The sequence below is a fragment of the Bos indicus x Bos taurus genome, chromosome 14 (genome assembly GCF_003369695.1).
Source record: "Bos indicus x Bos taurus breed Angus x Brahman F1 hybrid chromosome 14, Bos_hybrid_MaternalHap_v2.0, whole genome shotgun sequence".
Classification (NCBI taxonomy): domain Eukaryota; kingdom Metazoa; phylum Chordata; class Mammalia; order Artiodactyla; family Bovidae; genus Bos; species Bos indicus x Bos taurus.
In genome coordinates this window covers 16,660,603-16,687,250 of record NC_040089.1, presented here as the reverse complement: position 1 = coordinate 16,687,250, position 26,648 = coordinate 16,660,603, and the positions used below count along the sequence as shown (strand labels likewise).

Genomic DNA, 26,648 nt, shown 5'->3' with positions numbered 1-26,648 from the left:
GGATCCTCCAGGCAAGAATACAGGAGTGGGTTGCCATTTCCTTCTCCAGGGGATCTTTCTGACCCAGGGATCGAACTCATGTCTCCTGCATTGGCAGGTGGGTTCTCTACCACTGAGCCCCCAGGGAAGTCCTATCCTAAGGCATTGCCCAACCTCAAAACAACATTCCTCTCTCAAGAACACCCTGTGTTACGCAAAACTAAAGAGTGCTGTATGTGTGTGTGTGTATGTGTGTGTGTGTGTGTACCTGTGCACAGAGAGATGGGGGAGTTTGGGGGTACTGCAGAGAAAGTTGACACAATGGGGTAAAGGAAATGAAAGTCTTTGAAAGTTTCTCTCCCCAGGGCCTGCATCAGTCTTACCTTCACCTTCACCTGGGGGCTACAATAGTGGAAGAGCAGGAAAGCATTTGGCAACATGGTGCGGGTGTCATTGGCTCTTAGGGGCTGGGCTTGGGGGGGGCGTGGCCACCACCTCTGAGACACATACCTTCCAGGAAAGAATGTGGCAGTGTCTGCAGAGCTGAAGGGTGTCTCCATACTGCTCTTTCCGTGGGTAGCATCGTGCAAGTTTAAAATACATCTTCTTCCAATCCAGCTGTCCTTTGTCGGACAAGATTAATCGCTTGCGGATCTAAGTATCAAACACATAAAAGTTGTTCTGAAAAGTTTTGCTCCTGCCCCCTTTCCCCACCTTTTTCATCTATACCCTGATGATAGCCAGGGAAAGAGTAGCAGAGAGATAAAAATGTCGCTTCTGATCGCTACCCAGTGAAAGAAACAATAGCTTTTAACTAGTCTTTAAAAGAAACAGGTGGCTGGTGACATCTTCTGGTGTTGAAAGTTTAGGTGATCTCCATAAACAACTTCAATCTTTTCTCTGCTACAGACTTGAGTGATTATTTCCAGGGAGATGTGGTGACTGTTTGGCACAGTGGCTCTATTTTATATCTAAATATTAGTGGCTTCGTGAACAGACCCTGTTGAACTCACACTTCTATATAAAGAAGTTGGGGGAAAAAAAAAATCTGAGGCAGTGTATGGAGGGGAAAAAGGCCTAGAACTGGTGTCCGAAGACCCAAATTCAAATCCAAGGCCATTTTCCTCACCTGGAGAGCACGCCACTAATTTGGATATGTCATTTAGCCACTTGTGGCTTCAGTCCCTCCGTCTGTTTAAAGTGGGCATAATATGCTCAGTCACTTAGTCGTATCCGACTCGCTGCAACCCCATGGACTTGCAGCCCGCCAGGCTCCTGTCTGTGGGATTTCCCAGAGAATACTGGAGTGGGGTTGCCATTTCCAACTCCAGGGCTGCCTTTCCCTGGCTTATCAGCATAACATGAAATAACATCAGGAAAATCCTTTAGCTGTAAAATGTCATAAAAATGTAAGTTATTTTGTTATAGAAAAGAAGGGCTATTGCCAATTTATGAATTGTTTTCAGAGCAAGCTATAAAATGGGAACGGGCTAAAAATATAAGTTTTTTTTTTTCCTTTTTGAATTACATAAAAGAAATCTCACAAGTATTATTTAGAAACTCCTCGGACTGCTTTCTAGTCAAACTAGGGAGCACCCCAGGGTGGGTTTGAGAAAGATGCCAAGGAAGCTTGGCAGGGTGGCAGGCAGAGTGGGAGAGAAGGAAGGAACGACCGCTGGGCCATACCAACCTGCCGCTCGGAGAAGTGGTACTGGCAGAGCTTCTTCCATAAGAGCCGGTCCTCGCTGAGCACGTGCAGGTCGGGGGCCACCTGGCCCAGGCTGACCAGGTCTCGCCCGTCGCTCAGCCTTTGCATGATATTCAGTTGTAAGCACAAAGGCAGGTCTGTGAAGGTGAGGCCCTTGAAGGCAGGCTGCAAGGAGAAGGACGGTGTTAAGTTACAGGGCGGAGAGCAGCCAGGCACCAGGCGACACCCTCCAAGGATGCAGCTGTCCCCTTGCCCTCCAGCCTCAAGCTGGTTTATTGATCAGAGCAGCCATTCTCCCTGCCCTGAGTACAAGACAGGACCCATGACCGAGATGCACAAAGAACAGCCTGGAGCAGCTCCGGCCAATGGTGCCAGAGAAATTTTCCTAAGTTGCACAAAACTTTATGCTTAAAAAAAAGTAGTTGACATACACTATCCTGTTAGTTTCAGGTGAACTACAGAGTGATTTGATATTTACATATGTTATGAAATGACCATCTAGTAAGTCTAGTAACTGTGTGTCCCCATATAAAGCTATTACAACATGATTGACCATATTCCTTATACTACAGCCCCAGTGGCTCATTTGTTTTATAACTGGAGGCTTGTACCTCTTAATTTCCTTCACTGATTTACACTTTTACTGTGAAGTGCTAAGTTGCTTCAGTTGCTTTGCAACTCTAAGGACTATAGCTCACCAGGCTCTTCTGTCCATGAGATTCTCAAGGCAAGAATACTGGAGTGGGTTGCCATACCCTTCTCCAGGGATGCAATCTGAATCTCTAATATCTCCTGCATTGGCAGCTGGGTTCATTACCACTAGCACTGCCTGGAAAGATTCTCCTAATAGCAAGAATTGGATTGCTGTGCTTTTCTCAATTACAATAGTCCTGAAGGACTCACTACCCTGGCAGGGCACCCCCAGCCTCAGATCTCATGGCCTGCCTCCTTGTGACCACCGATCCTCCAAAACAGGCTTTCTCACTGGCCCCCAAACACTGCACACAAGGCTGTCGCTCTGTCCAGGCCTCTGCTCATCTATAAGTGACTCTTCTCAGATCAAGTTCAAATTTGTGCATGCCAAGTCCCTTCAGTCGTGTCCAATTCTTTGCGACCCTATAGACTGTAGCCCACTAGGCTCCTCTGTCCATGGGGATTCTCTGGGCAAGAATACTGAAGTAGGTTGCCATGCTCTCCTCCTCCAGGGGACCTTCCCAACCCAGGGATCAAACCTGTGTCTCTTAAGTCTACCTGCATTGGCAGTTTTTTTTTTTTTTTAACCAGTAGCCCACCTGGGAAGCCCCTGTTCAAACTCACCTCCTCTGAAAACTGCTTTTGTGTCTCCCTCAAGTCTTAGGCACTGCATCTTCCTAGAATTCCTATGATCTCTTTCAGACACCACCGTCTTTTTTGGCTGCACCAAGGGGCATGCATGATCTTAGTTTCCTGACCAGGGATGGAACCCAAGCCCCCTACACTGGGAATGTGGAGTCTTAACCACTGGAACACCAAGGAAATCCCATCTTTCAGACCCCGTCTCCAAAAAAAAGCTTAATGGAAAATTCCTGCTAGGATATAAGCTCCACAGAGGCAGAAATTTTTGTGTTCTTTCATTGCTATGTCTAGAAGAGTCTAGAAGTGTGTTAGCATATAGTAGGCACTCAATAAATATTTGTGGAATGATGAAAATAAAATAATTAAACAGGTAAAAACAACCACAAGAGAAAGACTCTGTACTTGTGTGTGTGTGTGTGTGTGTGTGTGTGTGTATACATGTATGCACACTTTCGGAAGGGCTGGTCAAGAATCTTTCAGCCTAAAGATCCATCTGTTCAGGCATCTCTATTGAACCTTAGGCTCCATGGAACATTTTGAAAACTACTTATCTGTGGAGAACACACTGGCAATTAATTGTGAGCTTCTCCAGAAGCTTCTTCTATTATATCCTTGCATTTATATTTAAGTCCTTTATTGTTTAAATTTGGATGAGCTTATGTTAGCCTATCCAGACCTAGATCCTTGAAGCCAAGGTCTAAGCTTGTAACGCCTGCAGACTAGTCTAGCATAAAAACCCTCTTCTGGCGCTAGAGTTGCTGCAGGGTGAGAGACCCAGAAACATAAGCAAATCATTGGAGAACAAAGGTTAAATGCCACCAAGGAGACAAGCACCAAGTGCTATGGGAACTATCTGTACAGAAGATGCTCAGTAGTACTTGTTGCTATTTCTTGAACAGCAACTAGCTTCTGCCATCTGGATAAGAAGTCAGCACAAATCGCTCGAGACCAAGACTGTGGTTCTGTGTCCTTCCCATGCTAGTCCTGGGTGAGCTCTTGAACTTGAAATAGTGACATTTTTAGCTCAGTGTTCTATCACCTCTGGAGGTCACAAGAGGGGAAAAACACACACACACTCACAAACAGGATGAAGAAACCTTTCCTTAGCTCAGGGGAAAATATCCTGGGAATGGGTATTGAGTTCTCTCCTTGAAATTTTAGCTAACTAAACTCTGTACGAGGCATGTCAAGGCTGGAACACATAGGATTCCAAGGGGACACACAGTGTCAGCGATCCCCGCCTCTTCACCCTGCCGTGTCTTTGCAAAGCAGGACAGGCATGTAGAGGGAAGGTGGGCAGTCACAGGGTGCCTTGGGATGCTGGATGATGGAGAAGAACAGGAGGTGGCGTGGGAGGACCATGGGATGGAGCAGCAGCAGATCGAGATCCCGTGGGAAATCTGGGTCTCAATTTCTGTACGTCTGGTAAAGAAACTGCCTGCAATGCAGGAGACACAGGTTCAATCCCTGGGTGGGGAAGATCCCCTGGAGAAGGGAATAGCAACCCACTCCATGGCCTGGAGAATTCCATGGACGGAGGAGCCTGGCAGGCTATATAGTCCACGGGGTTGCAAAGGGTTGGACACGACTGAGCGACTAACACTTCCTTTCATACTTCCTTCGTGTCCAAAATGAGCAGGCTTAGAAGTCTCTGAGGATCCCCTCCAGCTCCAACCATCTCAGACTTGGAGTAGCATCAGCCTCCTAACCCATCAGAAGTGTCTCTGACTTGACAATTTATACTGTTCAGGCTGCTGGGCTGAACTTTCAACTGTTTGCAGAATTCAGGACTTTGCTGGACTGCAGAAGGTCCTAGACCCATTTGTCATTTATCATCTGTGGCTGATCATATGAGCCAATAAAACTGCCATGAGATGTTCTTTTTGTTTCCAGCACTTCAAAGCATCTACTTTTTTGGTTAAAACTCCCAGGCCAATTATTACATGAACTCCTATTAAAGTCCACTTGGCAAATTCACTCTCAAATTTTCAAACCTGAACTTTTCCAAAATCCTTGCCCAGACCCCATGCTGAGCCTTTACTCCTGATAAATGATTAACTGCTTGTGTACCTTCTTCTATTTGAATATAAACATATTAAAGAAAAAGAAGTCACTCTTGCTCCCCCTATCAAGTATTTGGCTAAAAATCCTTTTATATTCACCCTGCCTTCCCTGCCCCACTACGCTTCCAAACTCTGTCTTGCTCACAGCGCACTGTGATTCTGTGATTCCCCCCTGCGCCCCCCGGCCCCAAGCCAGTTCTCTTCGTTTTTCTCCCTTTTATTATTTATTATATTAATTATTTTGCCAATAAAAATTGGCTCCATAGAATGAGATAGGAAATTCTGAAAGAAAACAAGATTATGTGCTGGGGAGATACTGATAGAACTTTGGCAAACAGAAAACAATGACTGTAAATGTCACCTTAACATTTTCATGTAATAACATACTTCTCTTTGGTCCAAACTGTTAAAAAGTTTTAAAATACAGTCCACACTGAAGTAATTAAGTCCCTTGGGCTTCCCTGGTGGCTCAGATGGTAAAGATTCTGCCTGCAACACAGGAGACCTGGGTTTGATCCCTGAGTCAGGAAAAGCCTCTGGAGAAGGGAATGGCAACCCACTCCAATATTCTTGCCTGGGAACTACATGAACAGAGGAGCCTGGTGGGTTACAGTCCTTGGGGCCACAGAGTCGGACACAACTGAGCAACTAAATTTTTTTCTGCCCACCCTCACTTTCTCTCTCTCTCTCTCTGTCCATTTTTCTTTCCTCTGAAGACGTGGGCATTTCTGTGAAAAGCACTTCAGAGCTCCGTGGGTTCCCAGCACTGCTATCAAAATAATGTAGCTCAGAGCCATGGAGGGTTAGGAAGGAGGGCCTGAGGGAGCAGAGACTGATGGGTATCTTAAGCTTCTGCAGACAGGCCTGGGTTCAGCCCACATCTTATTGGTGGGGAGGCCCCGGCCAGATTATTCTTAACCGCTCAGTCTGATTTTTCTCATGAGACCATGTCTGGAAGTACTGAGCACAGCGGCCAGTTAATATTAATTTTATAATCACCCCTCCTTACAATTAGGCTTCCCTGGTGGCTCAGACGGTAAAGCGTCTGCCTGCGATGCAGGAGACCCGGGTTCGATTCCTGGGTTGGGAAGATCCCCTGGAGAAGGAAATGGCAATCTACTCCAGCACTCTTGCCTGGAAAATCCCATGGATGGAGGAGCCTGATAGGCTACAGTCCATGGGGTTGCAAAGAGTTGGACACGACTGAGCGACTTCACTTTCACTTTGCTTACAATTAGTCACTAGATGAGTTAATTAATACATTAGAGGACTTTGAAGAGTGCCACAGAGTGAGCCCCTCATAACAATAATAATAGCTGACGCATTTACAATACTACATGTCAGGCTCTGCTCTAAGTGCTTTCTATGTATTAACTTATTAAATCTCATACCAGGACTATGAGATAGGCATGATTGCTCCTATTTCCCAAATGAGAAAAGTGAGGCACAGAGATGTTGAATATCTTTCCTCAGATCTTGCAGTTGGTAAATTTTCATCCTCATCTGTATACAGGGCAGTATTTCGTGACTGTATTCCTCTGAACACTGAGCAAGTTCTTTAGGTAGGTGTAGGGAGGACAGTTGCCTTCAGTCACTCATTCATTCAACTAATGTCTACTGACTGCCATCTGCTTTGGTCCAGGGACAGGAAACAGAGCAGGGAACTAGAGGTACTGTCCTTTCTTTGTGGAGTTTATAAGCCAGTGGATGAATATATGTATCAGATAATTTCAGTTCATCATAGCGGCTCTGAGGACAGTAAGATGACAGAGGCTTCAAAAGACTGGATGGTCAGAAGAAGCAGCTATCTTCAAAGCCCCAAGGTAGGACCAAGCTGAGAATAGCTTGGCCTGGCTGGGGTGCCATGAGCAGAGGGGAGACTGAGATGAATTTCAGGGTCTGATCCATCCTGTGTGAGATTTCATCGGATTTAAAAGGTTTGCAAAAAGCTGAATCACTGAATACATAGTTGGAAGAAAGCTGGATTGAAAAAATTTTGGAAACCACTGATGCTAAAAAGCTTTGCCATTTTAGGAATAAGAAGCTCAGGGTTCTGACCTCAGCTCTGGCCTGACTGCTGTGTTACTTGGGAAAATCACTGGGCTTCTCTGATCCCTCCTCGCCCCTCACTCCATGAAGGGTGAAGCAACTACAATGGGTACCTCCCATGAGAGTCTGTAGATAAACTAAGGAGGGCTTTAGGGAGAGCAGACACATGAAAGTGGGCAGATGTGGCCAAAGGAGGGGGCAGCTCCTGTGAGGGAAAGAGAGAACAGAGGCAAGTTCTGGGCAAGCGGGACCGTCTAAACGGGTGTTCCAAGTTATTGGAGGGAAGATGCCCTTGAGATTAATGGGATTTGCTCATTTATATAATTGACTAGGTATCACTGGTATCTATGTAGTGTGTGTGTGTACGTGTGTAGTGTAGCCTATGTAATTCTAAGGAAGTCATAGAACTCTGAGGTTTCTAATTATTCCCTCTGTTTCTGAGTTAAAAAAAAAACCCAAGACACAGAGAGGTTATTAACTATAAAGTCAAGGACACTGAATTTTGCAAGCTTCATACAGTGAAACACTTAAAAGAGGTCAAAGAAGTTTTTTTTTTTTTTATGTTTCATTCTCAAGAGACGAGGCAGAACCTAACTTATCAGGCTGGATCCCAGAACCACTTAAAACAGCCGTGGTGAGTGATTAGATAAGTCAGCCAAGTGCTACGTGAGCGGCCTAAGTGTGTCTGTCCATTAGGGAGCCTTGAGAGATTACACCAACATCTTTCTCACATTTTTCGTGTGTCTTGGTCCTTCTGCTCACTCTCAAGAGGACAAGAGTAAGGGGGCCAGCTTATGTTTTACAAGACAGAAGAAACTACTGGTAGTAATTTAGCTGGAAATGTGGGGGGTTTGGTTGATTTGTGTGCCTTGAGTGAGACTTGCCCATCTCTTTCCCCACCTGTATGTTTACAGTCTTTACTCAAAGGCTTCCTTTCCTTCCAGTTAATAACTGGAACTAGAGTTTTAAAAGGCTGGTACCATCAGTTCTCCAAGCCACCGCCGTCATAGCTTCTTTGTATTCCAGGCAGCATCTTAAAGCTATAAACGAACTTGTACTTTAAGAGGAAACGGGCAGAAATCTCCAGATCCCACTGAAGATTTCAGTGGTATAGCCAACATCTGATCCAAAGGTCAAGTTTCCAGTTTTTCCCACCTTTCCATTGGTTGTCATCCTCCATGGGCTTTGATCCTGCTCTGCCAAGTTCTTCCCACCCTCCCTTTATCAGAAAGTCCCCAGCCCACCCTCAGCACCCAAGATACAGTACCTGAGCAGAGCCATCTAGGCTCTTCCATCACCAGAGCGGGTTTAAAGTCCTGGTGAGGCTGCCCAGCATCTCGACAGAGGAACTGACTGCAGAGGGGCCTTTCCTGCTGGGAGGAAGCTGGGGGGTCCCTGCTTACCCTGGTGATTTGGATGTTATTCAGCTGCTGCTGCCAGTGCAGGATCGTCTCCATCCGATACACCCACATGTTGATGTTCCCCACCAGCACAGACTTGCCGACTCTTTGGACCAGGGTACATAAGGATGTGTAGAGGGTCTGCAGGAGCTCCCTTATTAGTCTAATGTTTTGCTGGTCTTCAAGGACTTGAGTGTGGGGAGAAAAACAGTAGGAAGAGTTTATAAGACTAGAACACGCCATAATTTTACAAGTGGTCCTTTCTTCTGCTCTATTGTGCTCGTGTTACCGGGTACACCCCCAGGGGATATGGTCTTCTTTCTCACTGGTGTTTATTCTACACTTGCCTAAGCTTCTGCACTCGAGGGTATGGGGTAGAGTTTCCATTATCTAGGTCCCTCTTTGTTCTCTTCTCTCCATTTTCCACAAAGACTGTTTCTCTTTTCACTGGTCCCGCCAGCACCATGGGCTCACCTGATCTGAAAGCAGTGTCTCTTGCCCAGCAGTGATGTGTCTTTCAGATGATCAGTGGTAGAAGCATGGGTCTAGGGGTCAGGAACTTGGATTCCCATCCAGTCTGGCTGCCTCTTTGTGTGATTGTGGATAAACCACTCTTTCTCTCATGTATACAATGAGTCAGTTGAGCCAGAGACGTCCAGTTTTTTCTAGCTCAGAGAGTCTGTGAATCTATCCTGCCTTGCACCCTGCTCACTTTTCTAGGAATGTGGAATCTAGAGGTTTGGTAGCCAAGGTTGGGATGTGTGCCTCCACTGAGAAGCCTGAGAGGCAGAGAGCAGGACAAATGGATGATTCCAATACGACAGGATGGTCATCGTCCCATCCTTTGTCATGCGCACGAATGGCCCTCCTTTCTCAACTGGAATCTGGCACCCATGAAATGCATCTGGAGTCATTCATTTCCATCCACTCACATTCCCTTAAATCCAGTGACATGTCCACTGCATTGGAAAATCCATCTGCCCAGCCCCAGACCTATAAAAGGGGGTGAGAGAGTGGGAAAGAGCTCACCTTTCAGTACCACTTTTTCCAAAATGTTCATGAAGTTCTTCTGGGCAATGCCACTCAGGGATGTGAGCTGTGACTTTGCTATCAGTTCCAACAGCTGTGGATAAAAATAGAAGTTGCCAGGCTTAGACTACAGAGATATTTTTCTCCTCTAATCTTCACTTTTGAGTCACGTGACACATAGATATGGATTGACGGGGAGAGATAAATGGCAGACAGGGCCACAATGCAATAAAAAGCAGATGCTCTGAGTGAAAGACAAATGGGGGTAATCTAAAACCTCGGCATCAGGTTGAATATTTAATTGCTTTTTTTCTTTTAAATATAAAGAGCTTGGCATCAGTCAGAGCTAATTCATTCTACTTGTCCTACTTCAACAAGTGAAGCTGAGGTTTTCCAAGGGGAACAAAACCTCCCATGACCCGTGATGTTGGAGTTCTATATAATCACTCCCAGAGGGAGTTCTACCTGGACTTGAACTTCTCCCCACGGGCTGGGACTGCTCTCAAGGCACCAAAAAGCTCAAGTTCAGCAGTGATGTGCACTTTTCAAGGAAGTGGCAATTCTTATCCAGATATCTCCTGCTTATGCAGTGCTCAATAAACATGTCCATTAATTAGAATCTTTCATCACGCTTAACTCTCTGTAGAAAGATGCCAATGCATGACTGAATCCCTTTGCTGTCCCCCTGAAACTATCACAATATTGTTAACTGGCTATGTGTGTGCATGTGTGCTAAGTTGCTTCAGTCGTGTCTGACTCTTTGGTGACTCTATGGACTGTAGCCCACCAGGCTCCTCTGTTGACGGGATGCTCCAGGCAGGAATACTGGAGTGGGTTGTCATGCCCTTTTCCAGGGGATCTTCCTGACCTAGGGATTAAACACACATCTCCTGTGGCTCTTGCATTGCAAGCAGATTCTTTACCACTGAGCTACTGGAGAAGCCCCCTAATTGGCTATACTCCAATATAAAATGAAAAAAACAATATATGATATAGTAAAATTCTAATAAAAACTTGTAGAGTGAAAAAAAGAAAGAAGCTAATAACAGGAAAAGAGACCTTCAGGAATATATAGTGTATACATATCTTTCTACCTAGAGGTTAGGATCCTTGTAGTTCTTAAAATTATGTGCAAGTCTTGTTTTGACTACTTATTAGCTCTGTGACTCTGGGAAACTTCCTGAATTTCTTAGTGCCCCAAGTTTCTTCATCTGTACTTGTAATACTAGAGTCTTCAAGATTGTTGAGTGTTAAATGAGGAAACACACATAAAGCCATTAGCAGAGCACTTGGCATAAATTAGGTAGAAAATAGAGGTTGGTTGGTTTATTGTGGGAGTATGGTCCATTCCCCCCACCCATGTTATCACTAAACAAAAAGAAATAAAGATAATAATTTAAGTTGGTGCACCCTTAGCATAATCATTCTTTTTCCCTCAAAAGTAAAATTCTTACAGATATGGCAAGATTTTTCTTTTTTAATCAAAAATGTTGTCATTGAAAAAAATGAAAATTTAGACTGAAATGGGGTCTTAGTGATCATACAGTTCAACCCAGTTAACAAATGAGCAAAATGAGGCCCAAGAGACTAAACTTCACCAACTACACCACAAAGAGTGAAAGGGATCAGCAGGATCTTCTTAACACACTTCATGCTTTCACAGTTATTGAACAAAAGAGGTTGATATAAACGGAAAGTAATTAACTGCACCCAGAACCCCACCAGGCAAAGGAAAACTGACTAGTCTCATAGCCAGTCAATTAGATGTAGAGAACCAAGATTCCCCTTTATGTTAAAGCTTGAGTCTCTGCTCCTAGGAAACTTTCCAAAGAAGCTTCATCTCCTGGGCCAGGCCCCAGCCCAACTTCACTTCAGGTCAGTAATCACCAAATATGACACTGTACTGGGTACTGGAATCCAGGCTGAGGGAACTAGCAAAGTGACATTTAAAAACCTGGGCTGTAGAGAAGAATTGAAACTTTTGGATCAAAGCCCCAGGCAATTCAAAGAACCTCTGTTTCCAAGGCATTTGTTTAAAAAGTTTTGTCCCCATGAAGCTCCTTAGGAGCCTGTTGAACCACGCACAGACTTTTAATTTCCTGAAAATAATTTTGCTCGAAGTTAAAAATATGCTCGGGCCACCTGATGCTAAGAGCCAACTCATTGGAAAAGACCCTGATCATGGGAAAGACTGAAGGCAAAAGGAGAGGAGGGCGGCAGAGGATGAGATGGTTGGATGGCATCACTGACTCAACAGACATGAACTTGGGTGAACTCCAGGAGGTGGTGAGGGAGGCCTGGTGTGCTGTAGTCCACGGGGTCATAAAGAGTCAGACACGACTTGGTGACTGAACAACAACAACCACAAGACCCCCAATCCTTCCCTGCCTGGCTTAGGTATATCTCACACATGCTGGGAGAGATGCCGTCTTTGGGCTGGGGAGGATGGTGAAGAAAGGATGGTTTGCTAAGATCAGTACTGGGGATTCAAGGTTGGATGTCAGGAACTGACCAAATGCCCATGAGGAGAGGAAAGAAGTCAACACATCAGCAGAGGCCATGTCCCCAGGGGGGTGACCAGACTGGATGTCCTCTGCATGTCCAGCTCAGCTCTGTCACCAGCCAACACGTGACAGTCGAGAGAGGGGTGAAAAATGGCACAAAGGACTGGCCAAACTTTTCGTTTATCTCCCTGACCAACAACAAGATCCAGAAGGCCAAGACCACAGCCTATTAATACCCTGAGCCTCACATGACCAGCACAAAGCAAGATGAAAGAAAACAACAGTCTTGAGGTGGCTCTGGGAAGGGCAGTCGGCTGTGAGCCATGACTCATCACGGGGTAGGAGGTGGGGTAGGCAGAACTCTGCCTGAAATCCTTCCAAAAGCCCCATTCCATGTGACTGCCATCTCACGAGGGCGTCAGCTTCAATCTTGTCTAAAATTGCACCAATCCCAAGAACACAAAAATTCTCAAGGCTATGACTGTGCATTTGAGGGGAAACAAGAAAAACCCTTTAGCCTGACTGAGATGATCTTTGACTAAGGAAGAGCAGCAAGATAGAGTAGCAAAAACCAGTCAATTGGCAGAAGAATAACATGTCAACCACCCTCTGTTTATTCCTGTGTCAAAAGAAAGTCCTTCCTTTCACCGCCAGGCAGCCTCGGGGTCACGAGAGAACCCTGGAACAGGAGGAGACCGGACGCTCTAGCTGGGTGACCTTTGCAGCTGTCAATCACTTAGCAAGTGTTTTCTGCGTGTCAATTCTGTTCTAATGTTGTGGTAGGTGACATGGATTAAGACACACGATCCCTAGACTCAGGGGGGTTACCGTCTAGTCTGTGATGTAAGTCATTTTACTTTCCAGAACCTCAGTTTCTTCATTTCTGAAGTGGACATTAAAAAAAAAAGACTACCTGGGACTTCCCTGGTGGCCCAGCGGTTAAGAATCTGCCTGCCAATGCAGGGGACACGGGTTCGATCCCTGGTTCAGGAAGATCCCACATGCCTCAGAGCAACTAAACCCATGTGCCACAACTACTGAAGCCCGGGAGCCTAGAGCCTGTGCTCTGCAACAAGGGAAGCTACTGCAGTGAGAAGCCTGCAGACTGCAACTAGAGAGCAGCCCCACTTTCCGCAACTAGAGAAAGCGTGTATGCAGCAACAAAGACCCAGTGCAACCAAAAGTAAATAAACAACTTAAAAAAAAGACTACCTACTTCACGGGCTGTAATGAGAATTACGTGAGATCAGTATATAGAAACCAAATACAGGGCATCATTACAATAAGGTATTATTTCTTTCCCTTCCAAATCCCAATCTTTTAGTGAAGTTTTAAGTTGATATCAAGGGTTATCATTTCCATAAAGCTTTTTCTATAAAGGGCTAGATAGTAAATATTTTTGCCTTTGAGAGCCATAAAGTCTCTATTGCAACTACTTAACTCAGCAATGGTAGTACAAAAGCAGCCCAGGACAGTATGTATATGAACAGGTGTGTCTGTGTTCCAATAAAACTTTATTTATAAAAACAGACATGGGGGGCAGATTCAGCTCTTGGGCTACAGTCTATCAATTTCTGATAGAGTATAGAATTTGATATATATATTTATCACAGAGTTCAAGAGTGAGGGCTCTAGAGCCAAACTGCCGGCCTCCATTTCCCTAGCTTTAAAATGTACACGGTAACAGTACCTGCTTTAGAATTGTTGTGAAGATTAAATGCATCCATAAAGCACTTAGAACAGTGCCTGATACCAAAAATATACTCAATAAATTACTATCATTTGTTTCTTATCATAGCACAGAGAATATTACTAGGTAAAATTATTGCCAGGGAAGGCGTAGTGAATTAGTAGGGTAAAGTACAGCTGGTTTAAAGACCTTTAGAATTGTTGTATTTCAACTTTATATATTGTCAACCAAATGCTTAAATTCTTTCAAATTCTCATATTCCTTTCTGTCACTTTTATTATAGTTCTGATACATTTAATAGCTTCTTGTCTGATGATAAAAGTTAACGTTGATACATTCTATGACTCACCTAGGTGCATCTACCATGAAGTCTCATTTTGTAAACACTAACAGGTGGTTGCCAAATGCCAGTGACTGTGCTCACTACTTTACATGTGTGATCTTATTTCACCTTCAACGGCAACCCAATGAAGTGGGTTCTCCACTAGTCAAAAGAGGACTGTGGCCCGGAGAAACTATGCAACTCATCTAAAGACATACAGCTGTAGCAAGTGGAGGAGCCAGGACTTGGGCCCAGATATGTCTAACAGAGAACATATTTATTTATTTATTTAACTTTTTGGCTATGCCAGGTGGCATGTGGGAATCTTAGTTCCCCAACCAGGGACTGAACCTGTGCCTCTTGCAGTGGAAGCGCTGAGTCTTAATCACTGGACTGCCAGGGAAGTCCTGAGAACCGGTTTTTCTGATAGTTTAAGGACTTCAGTTTCTCAAGGCTAATCAAATTTGCATCTAGGGCCAAACTTTAAAAACAGTAGTAATATCATGTATTGCTATGTTCTAGGAAACAGAGTCTGAAAACCTTATATCAATATTACCCTGTGATAGGTAATCAGCTTGTAACATTAAGGAAGAAATAATATCCAGAAAGGGTTAATAAAATGTTTGTGTGTGTGTGTGTGTGAGTTGCTCTGTCATGTCCGACTCTTTATGACCCCATGGACAGTAGCCCGCCAGGCTTCTCCATCCATGTGATTCTCCAGGCAAGAATACTGGAGTGGGTTGCCACGTCCTTCTTGAAACAACCTATTTGTGTGTGTGTTAGTTGCTCAGTGATGAGGCAATGTGTGTGTGTGAGAAAGTTGCTCAGTTGTGTCTGACTCTTTGTGACCCCATGGACTATACAGTCCATGGAATTCTCCAGGCAAGAATACTGGAGTGGGTAGCCTTTCCCTTCTCCAGGGGATCTTCCCAACCCAGGAATCAAACCGGAGTCTCCTGCATTGCAGGTGGATTCTTTACCAACTGAGCTATCAGGGAAGCCAATAGCTTTAGGTAAATCACGTAGGTCTTTCCACATCAGTATAATTCTACAGATCCAGAACCAGTACTGTATGAAACTGGTAGCAAGGAGGACAGAATTTATTAATTTTACTTGTGTCAAGGGAGCTGTGTGCCTAGGGGTGTAGAGCTGTATCTAGCAATTTATTTACCAAGATGACTTAGCCAGTTGGATTCTTTGCCTCTGGCCACAAGAGAAAAAGAAGAGGAAAACGGACTATTTGCAAATGGCTGTTTGTTTTCTGCTGGGCAAATTTTAGTCCAGGTGCCAGTAATTTGTGGCTGTGTTTAAAGAGAGGCGGGGGTGTGGTGGGGGTGAGAAGAGGGTTCTAATTCCAGGCTATCATTACTGTGGGACTGCCTGGGGATCCAGTAGGATCCTCAGTGACTAGCTGTGCAGTAACAGGACCGGTTCTGGGCTCCCGGAGGAAGGGCTGGTGGTCACCGCGTGCCGAAACCACATCCTGCCCTTCGGCTTTGACTCATGCTACTCTTAGACACACTGAGAAGAAAAATCTAGTTGCAAGCAACATCCTACAGCCAATCTCGGAACGGATGCCAACCACAGCTTGAAGGGGTGTGTGGAAGATGAATGGGCAGAAAAGAGACTGCCCTCATATCTCACTTTGCCCGCAGAAAAAGTAGGTTTCTATCGTCTCTTCCGTTTGGTTCATCACAGCATTCAGACTTTTTTTTTAGCATTCAGACTTTTAAAAATAAATTTGCTTGAGTCACTTCTCTGCTCGAAACCCTCAAATGCCTTCCCTTGGCCCTTAGAAAAAAAATTAGCCTCCTGACCATGACTAGCTAGGTCCTCCCTGACCTGGTCTTCACTCCCTGTCCAGCCTCATTGCACCCAGTCCTTCCCCAGCTGACTCCGCTCTGGCTCCACAGCCCGCCTCTGGTTCCCCGAACCACCTTCTAGCTCATTCCCACCTCTCAGGCTTTGTCCCGGGCACATCTTCATGGGAAGCTCCATTCAGGTTTCGGTTTCAATGTTGCCTGCTGAGAGCTCAGAGAGCCCTTTCTGGACTCTCCTAGATCTTACTATGGTTTCATTGTTCTTCATCATTTCATTTGTACATGTCTGAAATGATCTTGTTTACTTGCTTGCTGACTGTCTAATTGGAATAGAAACCTCAAGACAGAAAGGGTTGTTTTGTTTACCACTCTACCCCACCCCAACCTGCTGGAGAAGACTCCTGAGCATCCCTTGGATGGCAAGGAGATCAAACCAGTCAATCCTAAAGAAAATCAACCCTGAATATTCATTGGAAGGACTGATACTGAAGTTCCAAAACTTTGCCACCTGATATGAAGAGTTGACTCATTGGAAAAGACCTTAATGCTAGGAAGGATTGAGGGCAAAAGGAGAAGAGGGCAACAGAGGATGAGACGGTTGGATGGCATCACTGACTCAATGGACATGAGTTTGAGCAAATACACGGAGATAGTGAAGGACAGGGAAGCCTGGGGTGCTATAGTTCATCGGGTCACAGGAAGTTGGACACGACTTAGTGACTGAACAACAACAACTAACCCCACCTGGCACATGGCAGGCACTCAACTGTATATATATTTAACACATCTGTCTTTAGACTCAAGGAGTACTATAGCTAGAGGGGCCCTGGATAACAGTTTATGCATATTCCCTCCTGCTTTAGAAAAGGGGGCTCAAGGGGGGTCAAATGACACGATCAACAGTAGATGGTATGGACTGTCAGGCTGGCATTCATATGGGGTCTTTTCCCAGACTGATACATCACTTTTAATGCAAACACATCATTAACACTTACCAGGAAGGCAAGCAGCTGAGATTTAAAGGAATACCAGGCAACTGGGGCTTTAGAAGCACAAACAGAAAGAGCAGCTACTTGCCTTGTTGGTTCGAGGTTAGCTATGCAGCATGCATACCCAAACATACTCTGTCTTGCATAGAATATTGTTAAAAATGTAATTCATCCCTAAATTTCTCTTTTCCCTATGACAGTAGGCTCTGAGGTTTAAAGGACATTCATGTCCGGTCAGAAAATATGCCAAAGGATTCTCAAAGGTAGGAAAAAACTTTAAGAAGCTTGGAGAAGCCCCTGCCCTTTCTCCCATGCTCAGTACCCAAGCTGGGTGCCCATAGGAAAATTATGTCTTCTGCAATAAACCTTTGGTTATATCAGGCAATACCTCTGTGTACTTGCAAGACCCTTATTTATTCAATGGACAACCTAGATTAGAACCTGGAAAGTTTTGTCCTGACTTTGAGCCTGAACACTGACAGGTTGGAAGAGGGAGCATTTTGGCTACATTAATAATCTCCAGGCATGTCAAGATTGGGTAAATATTATTTGCAAGTGAAACATCTCTCTAACTGAGGGCCAAGTTTATACAAATCAATTGTATTCTCAGCCGAGAGCAACTTGCCTCTCTGTCTTCTATCCATCCCAGAAAATTCTGAACTTAAGAGTGATGCCCTGTTCCCTGTATTGACCTGAGCACCTCTGTTTGCCACAATGAGTCTGCTGAAATCAGGCTCCCTGTCTACGCAGCCTCTTTACCCCCACCCTAGCATTGAACCAGGCTCATTGTCACACTGCCCTTGACTCTCCTTTCTCTTTTTCCCATCTCCAGTTTGGGGCTCATGCCATTTGTCTCTGCAAAGCCTTCTACTGTCTCTCCACCTGGCCAAATCCTGGCCTTCCTTCAAGGAAGGAGACTCTCAGGTTCAACCTCTTTCAAGAATCCACCTCCAGTGTTTCTCCATCTCCAAAGTGGGATGCAAAAGAAAATCAGGTAGGAAAATCATAAAAAAGTCAATCTCTATATTTTATTTCATCTTGAATTTCTATTTTCATATATTTTCTAATGCCTAATTACCACCCTAAAGATGACAATAGTTATAGCAGCAATGGATGTACTGGGCACTGTTCATAGGCATTTCAAGGGATTAAATTCAGTTTAATTTTGTAGCAATAGGATAGTAGGTACCATTATTAGCACCTTTTAGAGGTATATGGGGCTTCCCATGTGGCTCAGCGGATAAAGAATCCACCTGCAATGCAGGAGATGCAGGAGACGTGGGTTCACTCCCTGGGTTGGGAAAATCCCCAGGAGGAAGGCATGGCAATCCACTCCAGTATTCTTGCCAGGAGAATCCCATGAACAGAGGAGCTTGGTGGGCTATAGTCCACAGGGGAGCAAAGAATTGGACATGACTGAAGCAACTAAGCACGCATGCATGCATCTGTGTATGATTTACAAGTGAATTTATGAATATATATAAATTGAGAATACGTGCACTGTCAGTTGTCCGTGGTCAAAAACACCACTATTCTGGTCTTCCAGCCTTCCTCCATTTTTGGGGGCACCCCCACTTCGGTGGGTACCCCCTACTTCTGCAAGTATTCTGTTACTTTTGTCATTGTGTGGGTACCCCCACTTCTTCAGGTAGCCCCCTACTTCTGCATGTACTCATCCAATTCTGTGGTCATACCCTCAAGGCCTGTGAGTGTCCCCCACTTCTTAGGGCACCTAGAAATTGCACGATCTCCTTGCCTAAATGCTTAGGATGACTGAGAAAGCTAGGAATCCTGAGATGCAGCACTGCTTGGTAAAATCGCCAGCACCCTCATCAGCAGTCACCTTAAGCTTAGCTCGGGACCCTCAGTGCTAATACCCTACGGGTGGATTCTCCCAGTTCCTAACCACTTCTGCCCTCATTTTCAAATGGGCTTAGGGCTCTGCTCCTTTGATTTTATTGCCATTGGGAGGGCTGGCCTCCTTCCCTCCATCTCGGTTTCTCAGTCTCGAAGGAAGAAGACACCACCAGTTTTAAGACCCAGGGGGCAAGACTCGAACTTTAAGCAAAGGAAGGCTGTGCACCACCAGATTAATCCAAGGTCACTTGGGCAGAGGGACCCGGTGCAGGGCCCAGCTGCCCGCACACATCATGACCCATCAGGGGCTTGGCAACAGCACGCCCTTTAATTGAAGGCATTGGGTTTAAATTTGAGTCATTATCGTGCCATATTTCAGCCTTTCGTTTGCCAAACCGCCGGTCAACTTAAACTAAAACATGTTTTTGGAAAAAGATTTTTAGGGGGTGGTAAGAAGTCAGTAACTTGCTGGAAACATTCAAATGGACTTAGGGCTGTAATGCAGAAAAAAATAAAAATGTGCATCGGTTTAGGTTGTGGATGTTCTCTATGGCAGAGGAGCGGAGAGAGTGCGGTTGCAAACTTTTTGTTTGTCCTTCCCCAACCGTTGCACACAAGGGGCAATTCATTAAGGTCATGTGTGCGTGCATGCTAAGTTGCTTCAGTTGTGTCCGACTCTGTGCGTCTCTATGGACTGTAGCCCGCCAGGCTCCTCTGTCCATGGGATCCTCCAGGCAAGAATACTGGAGTGGGTTGCCATGCCCTCCTCCAGGGGATCTTTCCGAGCCAGGGACTGAACCTGCATTTCTTATGTCTCCTGCATTGTCAGCTGGGTTCTTACCACTAGCACCACTGCCACCTGGGAATCCCCTTTATTAAGGTCAGGAAATTGCTATTCAAGGTTCTTCCTGGTCTAAAGGCAGCATCTAGAGTTACCAAGTACTTGGCCACATTCTCATGCCATAGAGAGAGCTGGGAGGACCAAAGATCATTCTGGCATTAAAGTGTTAAAGCCCTCTCTTGCACTCATGCCTCAGTGTGTCTTGTTTAAAAACTTATTATGCAAAATATAAGTTGGGTTCCCAAGCGGTTTCTGGGCTGGTTGGCAAACTTGAAAACACGCTAGCATCAACTGGTGGATAAACTTAAGTAGCAATGCCAAGGTACCAGCTTCAGCTGATGAACTCGAATGCACTAGAGGTGGGCTTCCTAGGGAAAAATGTTTCACAGGTGCTTCTAATGTGCAACTGTGTGTCTTCTGGAGACCTACTTTGCTGGCCTCTCTGTGCCCTGGATGGGTTAGTCAGCACTTGTGTTTTCCTGGTTACAGTTCTAACCCCACCACTGGCCCATCTCCTGGAATCTTCATCAGCTCCCTAGGGGAATTTCCAAAATGTGTTGGTCTTGAGGCATGGTGTAAACCCATTTTTGAAAAAGTGACCTTTCATAAGTGGGTAAGTTTCTGCTTTTAGAGATTTTAAACCATCTTTAAAAACCACAGTTAAAACTGTGTTTAAGCCATTGGTGGTATGGAGAGAAGTGGGTAGAGGCAATGAGTGTAGCCTAAAGCCAATTAAGCAAAGGTACAAACGTTATATAAAAACCTCTCCAATTTATCATCAAATTTCTGATTCTAAAAGTTCCACAAAATTTTCATGCTATCTGATAAAAATCATAACACTGAGATAGGATTGTTGGCCATCTTTTTCATTCCCTCTGCCTGTCTCTTTTATGGAGATTGATAGCCAGTATGAATACGATTCATTTTTTAAAATGTACTTTGTCTTTAAAGAGGTTAAACAAATTTGAAGGCGTCAAAGTTGATTCTTCTGGTACTGAGGAATCATTGTAGTATTAAGAAACCATTAGGCCAAAGCAGTAGGATGAGGATAAAACACTGGCAAGCTACTTTGCAAAGTTGCTTTAAGGATAAGAAGACTATTTGAGAACAACTTAAGTGTCTTAAGTTCCTTAGAAGAAAACCCTCAAAATGTGGTGCCTATCATTAAAATGTTTAAGCTCTTTATAAAAATAACATTTCTCAAATTACAGAGGACTCTAACAGTGAAGAGGAAAAAAAGATTATTCTTTCCAAAATAGATATTTTCCCCCTCTTTCTGAACCTAATAACAGAAAGCATTCAACAGTTTCTTTAACTTCAAGATTAGGAGATTGTGCTCATACTGTTAGACACAAGTTCTTCATGCTGAGTTTTAATCGAGAGCAAAGGGCATGATTCTCCAGGTATTTTTTTTTTAAGTAGAAAATCATTTTTTTTTATCAACCAAATTGAAAAGGTCTTTCAGGGAGAATAAACAATAATGTTTTAAACACACAAGAAGATTTAATAGTCAACTAGTCTAAAAATTAAGTCTGGAAAAGCTTACCAATTATAAAATCTTGTCATAAAAGTCAAAAATATTAATTGAATTCCCAGAAATAAAATTGCCTTGTGTGATCAATTAGAGTTGACTCTTATAAACAGTAATTTTGACAGGTAGGTAATAACAAATATTAGTAGCTGACTTTGACTAACATATTCCGGTCTGCAGAAAATTTCCATGTATGTTACTGAGTTTCACAGCTACTCTGTGAAGTTAGGTTATTCTAAGTCCTTCTGACACTTGGGAGCGTGAGGGTGAAACAACGGAAAGACGTGGAGCTGAGATCTGACCGCAGGCCACTTTACTTTCAGTCCTTTGCTTGTGTGGAGCTCCTCCTTGTCGCAGCTAAAGAGTGTGGACTTTAACTGCCGGTTTCAGATTTGGGTATCTTCGCTTATGTAGCTTTGTCACCTTGGACAGGTCATTTTACTTCTCTGTACCTCTCTCTTTATGTAAACAGAGAATAAAAGTACCTACACTTTACATGGTTAATGGAAGGCTAAGAGGTATCAGTGCACACAATTGTTTGAACTAGATCTCCACAATTCAACTCCTTTGTTCCTTTGCTTTATCTTATTTCTTGGGGAAAGGAGAACAGGTAGAAAGGAGAACCATCTAAAAATTAACCATATGCTGATCAGTTTGGGATCAAGACATCAGATCTGGGAGATTGGAAACTATTCACTTTGTTAGTGACAAGTTCCAGGTCTTCCTGGGCCTGACTCCAACCAGCCTGCACTGAGTTGTGGGCCAAAATGACCTCCCAGAGTCAGCAGAGTCACACTGAGTGACATGAACATTTCATCAGAAAGGTCTCTGATTGTTATCCCTTTTGGTCTGGAATAAGGGTTCATCTGAAGAGCAGACAGATCTGATCATGGGCCCAGCTCAGAGCTTCTAACCTACAAGAGGCCTGGGTGTGTGTGTGTGTGTGTGTTTTAAAATCAGGTCAGTTGGGACAGCCAGGCCTATATCTGCCCAGATGACAGGTGAACGATCCAGGCCTCAAGGGGGCTTGAATGTCATCGCTCTGGCTGAGCCTTTGCAATCATCTGACTCACCGACACGGCACCGAGAAGCACAACAACCCAGGAAAAAGAAAATAAAAACCCGACCGACCAACACCCATAGGGGTAAACTGCCTCCTAATTCTGATCCTAAAACCCAAACAGCTGCTACCTCCCGGATGGAACCGCTGACAACACCACACAAGGGAGCTTAGGGGGAAAAACAGCCACCAAGCAATTAAAAAGAATCAGTAACTTGAAGGTCATGGTTAGGCTTAGCTTGTTTTACTACCTTCATCATCACTATTTTGCTAAAGCTCATTAATTTTTTTTTTCACCCCAACGCAGGGTTTAAAATAGGAAGCAACTGACCCAAGTGGGTAGTTTCAGGCTTGCAGTGAACCTGGGACTGAATATTGTCATCACGTGGCGGTGGAGGGGTGGTGGAAGGGAGTCAGGGAAACAAGGTTCCAACGTGCCTGAACACCCAGCTTTGAGGCTTACACCAGAAATGTCTTAAAAGTTCACACAGAGTCAGCTACAATTGGGCAAGGAGGAAGGCCAGTGAGAATGACCAGAGGGGCATAAAATTTTTAAAACAAGCCAAGGTGCTTTACAACTTGTTTTCTGCTAAATTCTCTCTGGCTAATGTTGCTGCCAGAGCCCATGCTGCCCGCCCTGTGGCTCACATGAGGGATTATGGCGGTCCCTGTCTGGGGCTGCCAATCACAGGCACGTCTTAACAGGATCCATATGGAACAGAAGTCCATCCGGGGAAGGGGAAGTTGAGGAGTCCATTTTCTGCTTTCCTCAAGATGCCCAGGGTCCTAAAAAGTTACTTTTATTCTTATCATGCAGGGGTGGGGGTGGGGGCTACTTCAAGACAAGCTAAAGAGACACTTCAACTTGAGAGTCTGGGTAATCTACAGAGACTTACCCGTACAACATAGTTAAATCTTCTGGAATCCAGAATGGCAGTTGAAAAGTCCAGCCTGTTGAAAGCTTCCCCCAGAGTGCAGTATCCATGGCGCTGAATATGAAAACAGGGGGTGCAGAGGTCAAGTTCTAGAATGATCTGCCGGGACTCTGCCGACCAGCTGGGTGGCTGTCTCAGGTAACCTGCTCCTTTCCTGCACCATGATCAGCTCTTGCTGGGAACCTCCACCCCCCTACCCCTCACCCCCGTGAGCCACAAAGATGGGTGGTTCAGCAGACAGTTGCTTTAGTCAGTGACTGAAGTCATGATGTGTACCTCGTGGGCCCTTGTCCTCCGCATGCACTTGCTTGTTGAGGAATGGTTGGGAGATGGATATGTGATATATGTTGATCACGGGAACATACTTCTGGGGGGAGAATTAACCCTGCCTGTGTTAGCTCTGTCTGCCACCCTGCCTCACGTCTCTAGGGCTTTTCTCACTGTGATCATCAGAAGTGTTTTTAAGGCTTCACGAAGGAGCCAGGAAGTTTTGGTCTTTCCCCTGTGAATGCGCAAGGCACTGAGGGTGGAAAACCCTGACTCACAGCCCCAGCTCTACTCCTAGTACCTGGGTGGTCTCGGGTATATCACTGTCTCCCTCTCAGGGCCTCAAATCACAGAGGGAACTAGTTCTCCAAGGGCCCTGACAGTGACAGAAATTCTATCAATCTACCATGCAAATTTAGATCTTACCACATCGTGTTCTCTTCTGCATCTTGTTTGCGCAGTGTCGCACCAGGCAGGCACAAACACTTCTGCTGTGTTTAGTAAGTAAACCTCCAGGGCTAAAATGAACTGAGTTGAAGTCTAAAACTGATGTTAGAACAAAAGGGAGGCACTGTCCTGAGGGAAAGGCTGGAACTTTATAACAGTACATTTGAGATGGGAATATTCATCTCCATAAAGCACTTTTACAGTCATCATCTCACTGAACAACTGGGGAGTCCACCTAGTGACTTTTGCCTCTATCTCTGTAGCCCCAAACTCTGATGGTTGGCTAGGCAGTGGGCTGCAAGCTACCACCACCCACACCCAAGGAGACAGTCCTATATTCTCCCAGGGCAGGTATAAAACTAAGCATTCTCCTTAACAGATGAGTGCTCACCTCTTTAGTACTTCCTTTGTGAACATAGATCCATTTTTCTTGGTGGAAATCTAAAAAGACAAACAAAAAAACCCAATAGCTTTAAAATTTACAACATGCCCAAGATTTTGCATTTATTTTTCATTTATTCCAAAGTGTTAACAAGTTTTGACAGAAAATACAAAGACTCTACTGACAGTCTAAGGGGATGCAAATGCCTAATTTCTGCAGTGTATAAATACCAGAGTTATAATTTACTTTGTTGAAGGCATTTCAAGTCTTTGATACTCAGATCGAGTATACCAAAGCTCCAAATTAAAGAAAAAAAATCTAATACCCAAGTACAAGTTGGTGTTAAATGCCAAGCCTACAAGTTAAACAACGCCTTCAAGAGTAGAAATAAAACAGATAACATGAGAAAGCCATGCAGTACAGATGGAATCAACTAAAGATCTGTAATTCCTGCTTATTAACAGAAATTTAGACTCTCTGTTCATACATCCAGCATCTAGAACTGTTACTAGTATTTATACAAGTAAAGGGGGGGGGGGGGGGGAAATGTACATTCAAAGCCTCAAAACCCAGTTCCAAATGAAAGCACACACTGCTGGGCTGACCATATTACTGAATAATAACTAAACTGTCAATATAAGTGACAAGCTGGGAAAAAACACCCCAACTAGCAACTGACTTATAAACACAACTATAAAGAATACATTAATCTCACTCCTAAAACGCACAACCACGTTTTTGAGTGCAGAGATCCCTGTAACCTCTGTCAATGACACAGTCAATGTGAAAGCCAATGCCAAACACGTGAGGTGTGATTCCCGCCCCCGACCGCCCCCGCTCCCGCCCCAAGAACCAATCAAAACGATCTACAGACAGCTTTCTTTCTTAAGTTCAAAACAAACAGCTTACACTGAGTTTTGGTTTTGCTATTCAGCATGTCCTTCTTTCTCTTCTTGGCTGCAACGTCATAGTTCAGGCTGTTGAAAAGATTCTCCTTATTGTATACTTCCTTGCTGCAGTAACTAGGAATAACAAGACCAGAGGGGATGAGCTGTAACAGTTATACTTTAACATGAGCTGTTTCTATAAATAACTCACTGCAGTTATAAAACTCAATCATATGTGCTCCTCAAACAAAGCAATAAAATAATCACTCAAAAGAAGTCTGCACAGGCCCAAACTTGCCTCTTTTAGGAAGAAAATAGTGTCACATCTCTATGGAAGACAGGGATGGGGACTTCTACTCATTTTGAATGCCCAACGGTGTTTGCCATTGTATTAGATACATAGTTCTGCACTCTTTAAGAGCCACCCAGGGTACAGCAACATTATTTTAAGCAAAAATTATGAATGGGTGGGGAGGGAGGAAGAGGAAGGGCTACTGCTATCACTATAATATACAATATTTTCATTTTGCAAAAATCATCCACCTCAAGCTGCTTTAAAAAAAAATAGCTTTATGGAGATATGATTCACATACCATATCTTTGACCTATTTATTTATTTTTAATTAACTTATTTTTTAATTGAAGGATAATTGCTTTACAGAATTTTGTTGTTTTCTGTCAAAAATCAACATGAATCAGCCATAGGTATACATGTGTCCCCTCCCTCTTGAACCTTCCTCCCATCTCCCTCCCCATCCCAAGCTGCTTTTAACTAGCATGCTCCCCTCCTGTCTTTAAAACATTTACAGAAGTCTGACTTATAGACTGTATTTCTAGGAGGTGTTCAGCGTATAGGATTAGTTGTTTAGGTTTCATATCATTCCTTGACTAACACTAGACATCATGTTGTGAGGTGAAGACCTTGAGTCCTAAATGAAACAAGCTGAATTTACAATTCACACATCTGTTAGGGCTGAAAAGACAACTGGTCAATTCACAGGTCACTAAACAATGTACAGTTTCACCTTGGGTTGGGGCATATTTCCTTCAGTAAGCTTAGCTGTCTCTGGGGGGCTGATGGAGTTCTATTATGTAATGGGACTTGAGAGGTAAATCTCCAAAAAGTTTCCGCAGAAGAAATGCAGGAGAAATATTGAGAAGATACAATGAAAAGATCCCCTTACCCCTACTTCCCAATTCCCATGGGGTATGCGTATGCCAGGCAGGATTTTTATTTTTTCAGGCAAGATTTATAATGTCAACCAGTAAAACATCAACTGGTTTTTTTTTTTTTTTTTACTTACATCAACCATATATTAGAGCCCTTTAACTTTCTGAATTAAATTGTGATTTGATTTATATCGTTTGGACCAATATCTGTTGGATAAGATGAGGCACACCTGCACTTCTACATGTTATGAGTATTATGTAAAAGAGAAAAGAGGGGTTGAAAAACAATCTCCGGTATCCTATTACTATCAATACAATGATCTCTCCAGTACTTCAATAAGTACAATAAGTATCTTGCTAACATGCTTACACGTGACAGCACC

General features: G+C 44.1%; 1 protein-coding gene across 2 annotated transcripts in view; it reads right to left on the bottom strand.

Moving 5' to 3' along the window:
- Positions 1–26,648, bottom strand: part of FBXO32 (F-box protein 32) — a 37,776-nt gene that overhangs the window by 5,481 nt on the left and 5,647 nt on the right. The window contains exons 2-8 of one of the 2 annotated variants that reach the window (XM_027560908.1): positions 25,118–25,230; positions 24,218–24,267; positions 23,074–23,166; positions 9,564–9,657; positions 8,538–8,722; positions 1,670–1,852; positions 490–633 (exon numbers count right to left, since the gene is read on the bottom strand). In XM_027560908.1, the coding sequence (XP_027416709.1) occupies positions 490–633; positions 1,670–1,852; positions 8,538–8,722; positions 9,564–9,657; positions 23,074–23,166; positions 24,218–24,267; positions 25,118–25,230 (862 nt within the window). The remainder of the gene's footprint in view (positions 1–489; positions 634–1,669; positions 1,853–8,537; positions 8,723–9,563; positions 9,658–23,073; positions 23,167–24,217; positions 24,268–25,117; positions 25,231–26,648) is intronic. The other variant, XM_027560909.1, reaches the window with a different exon arrangement.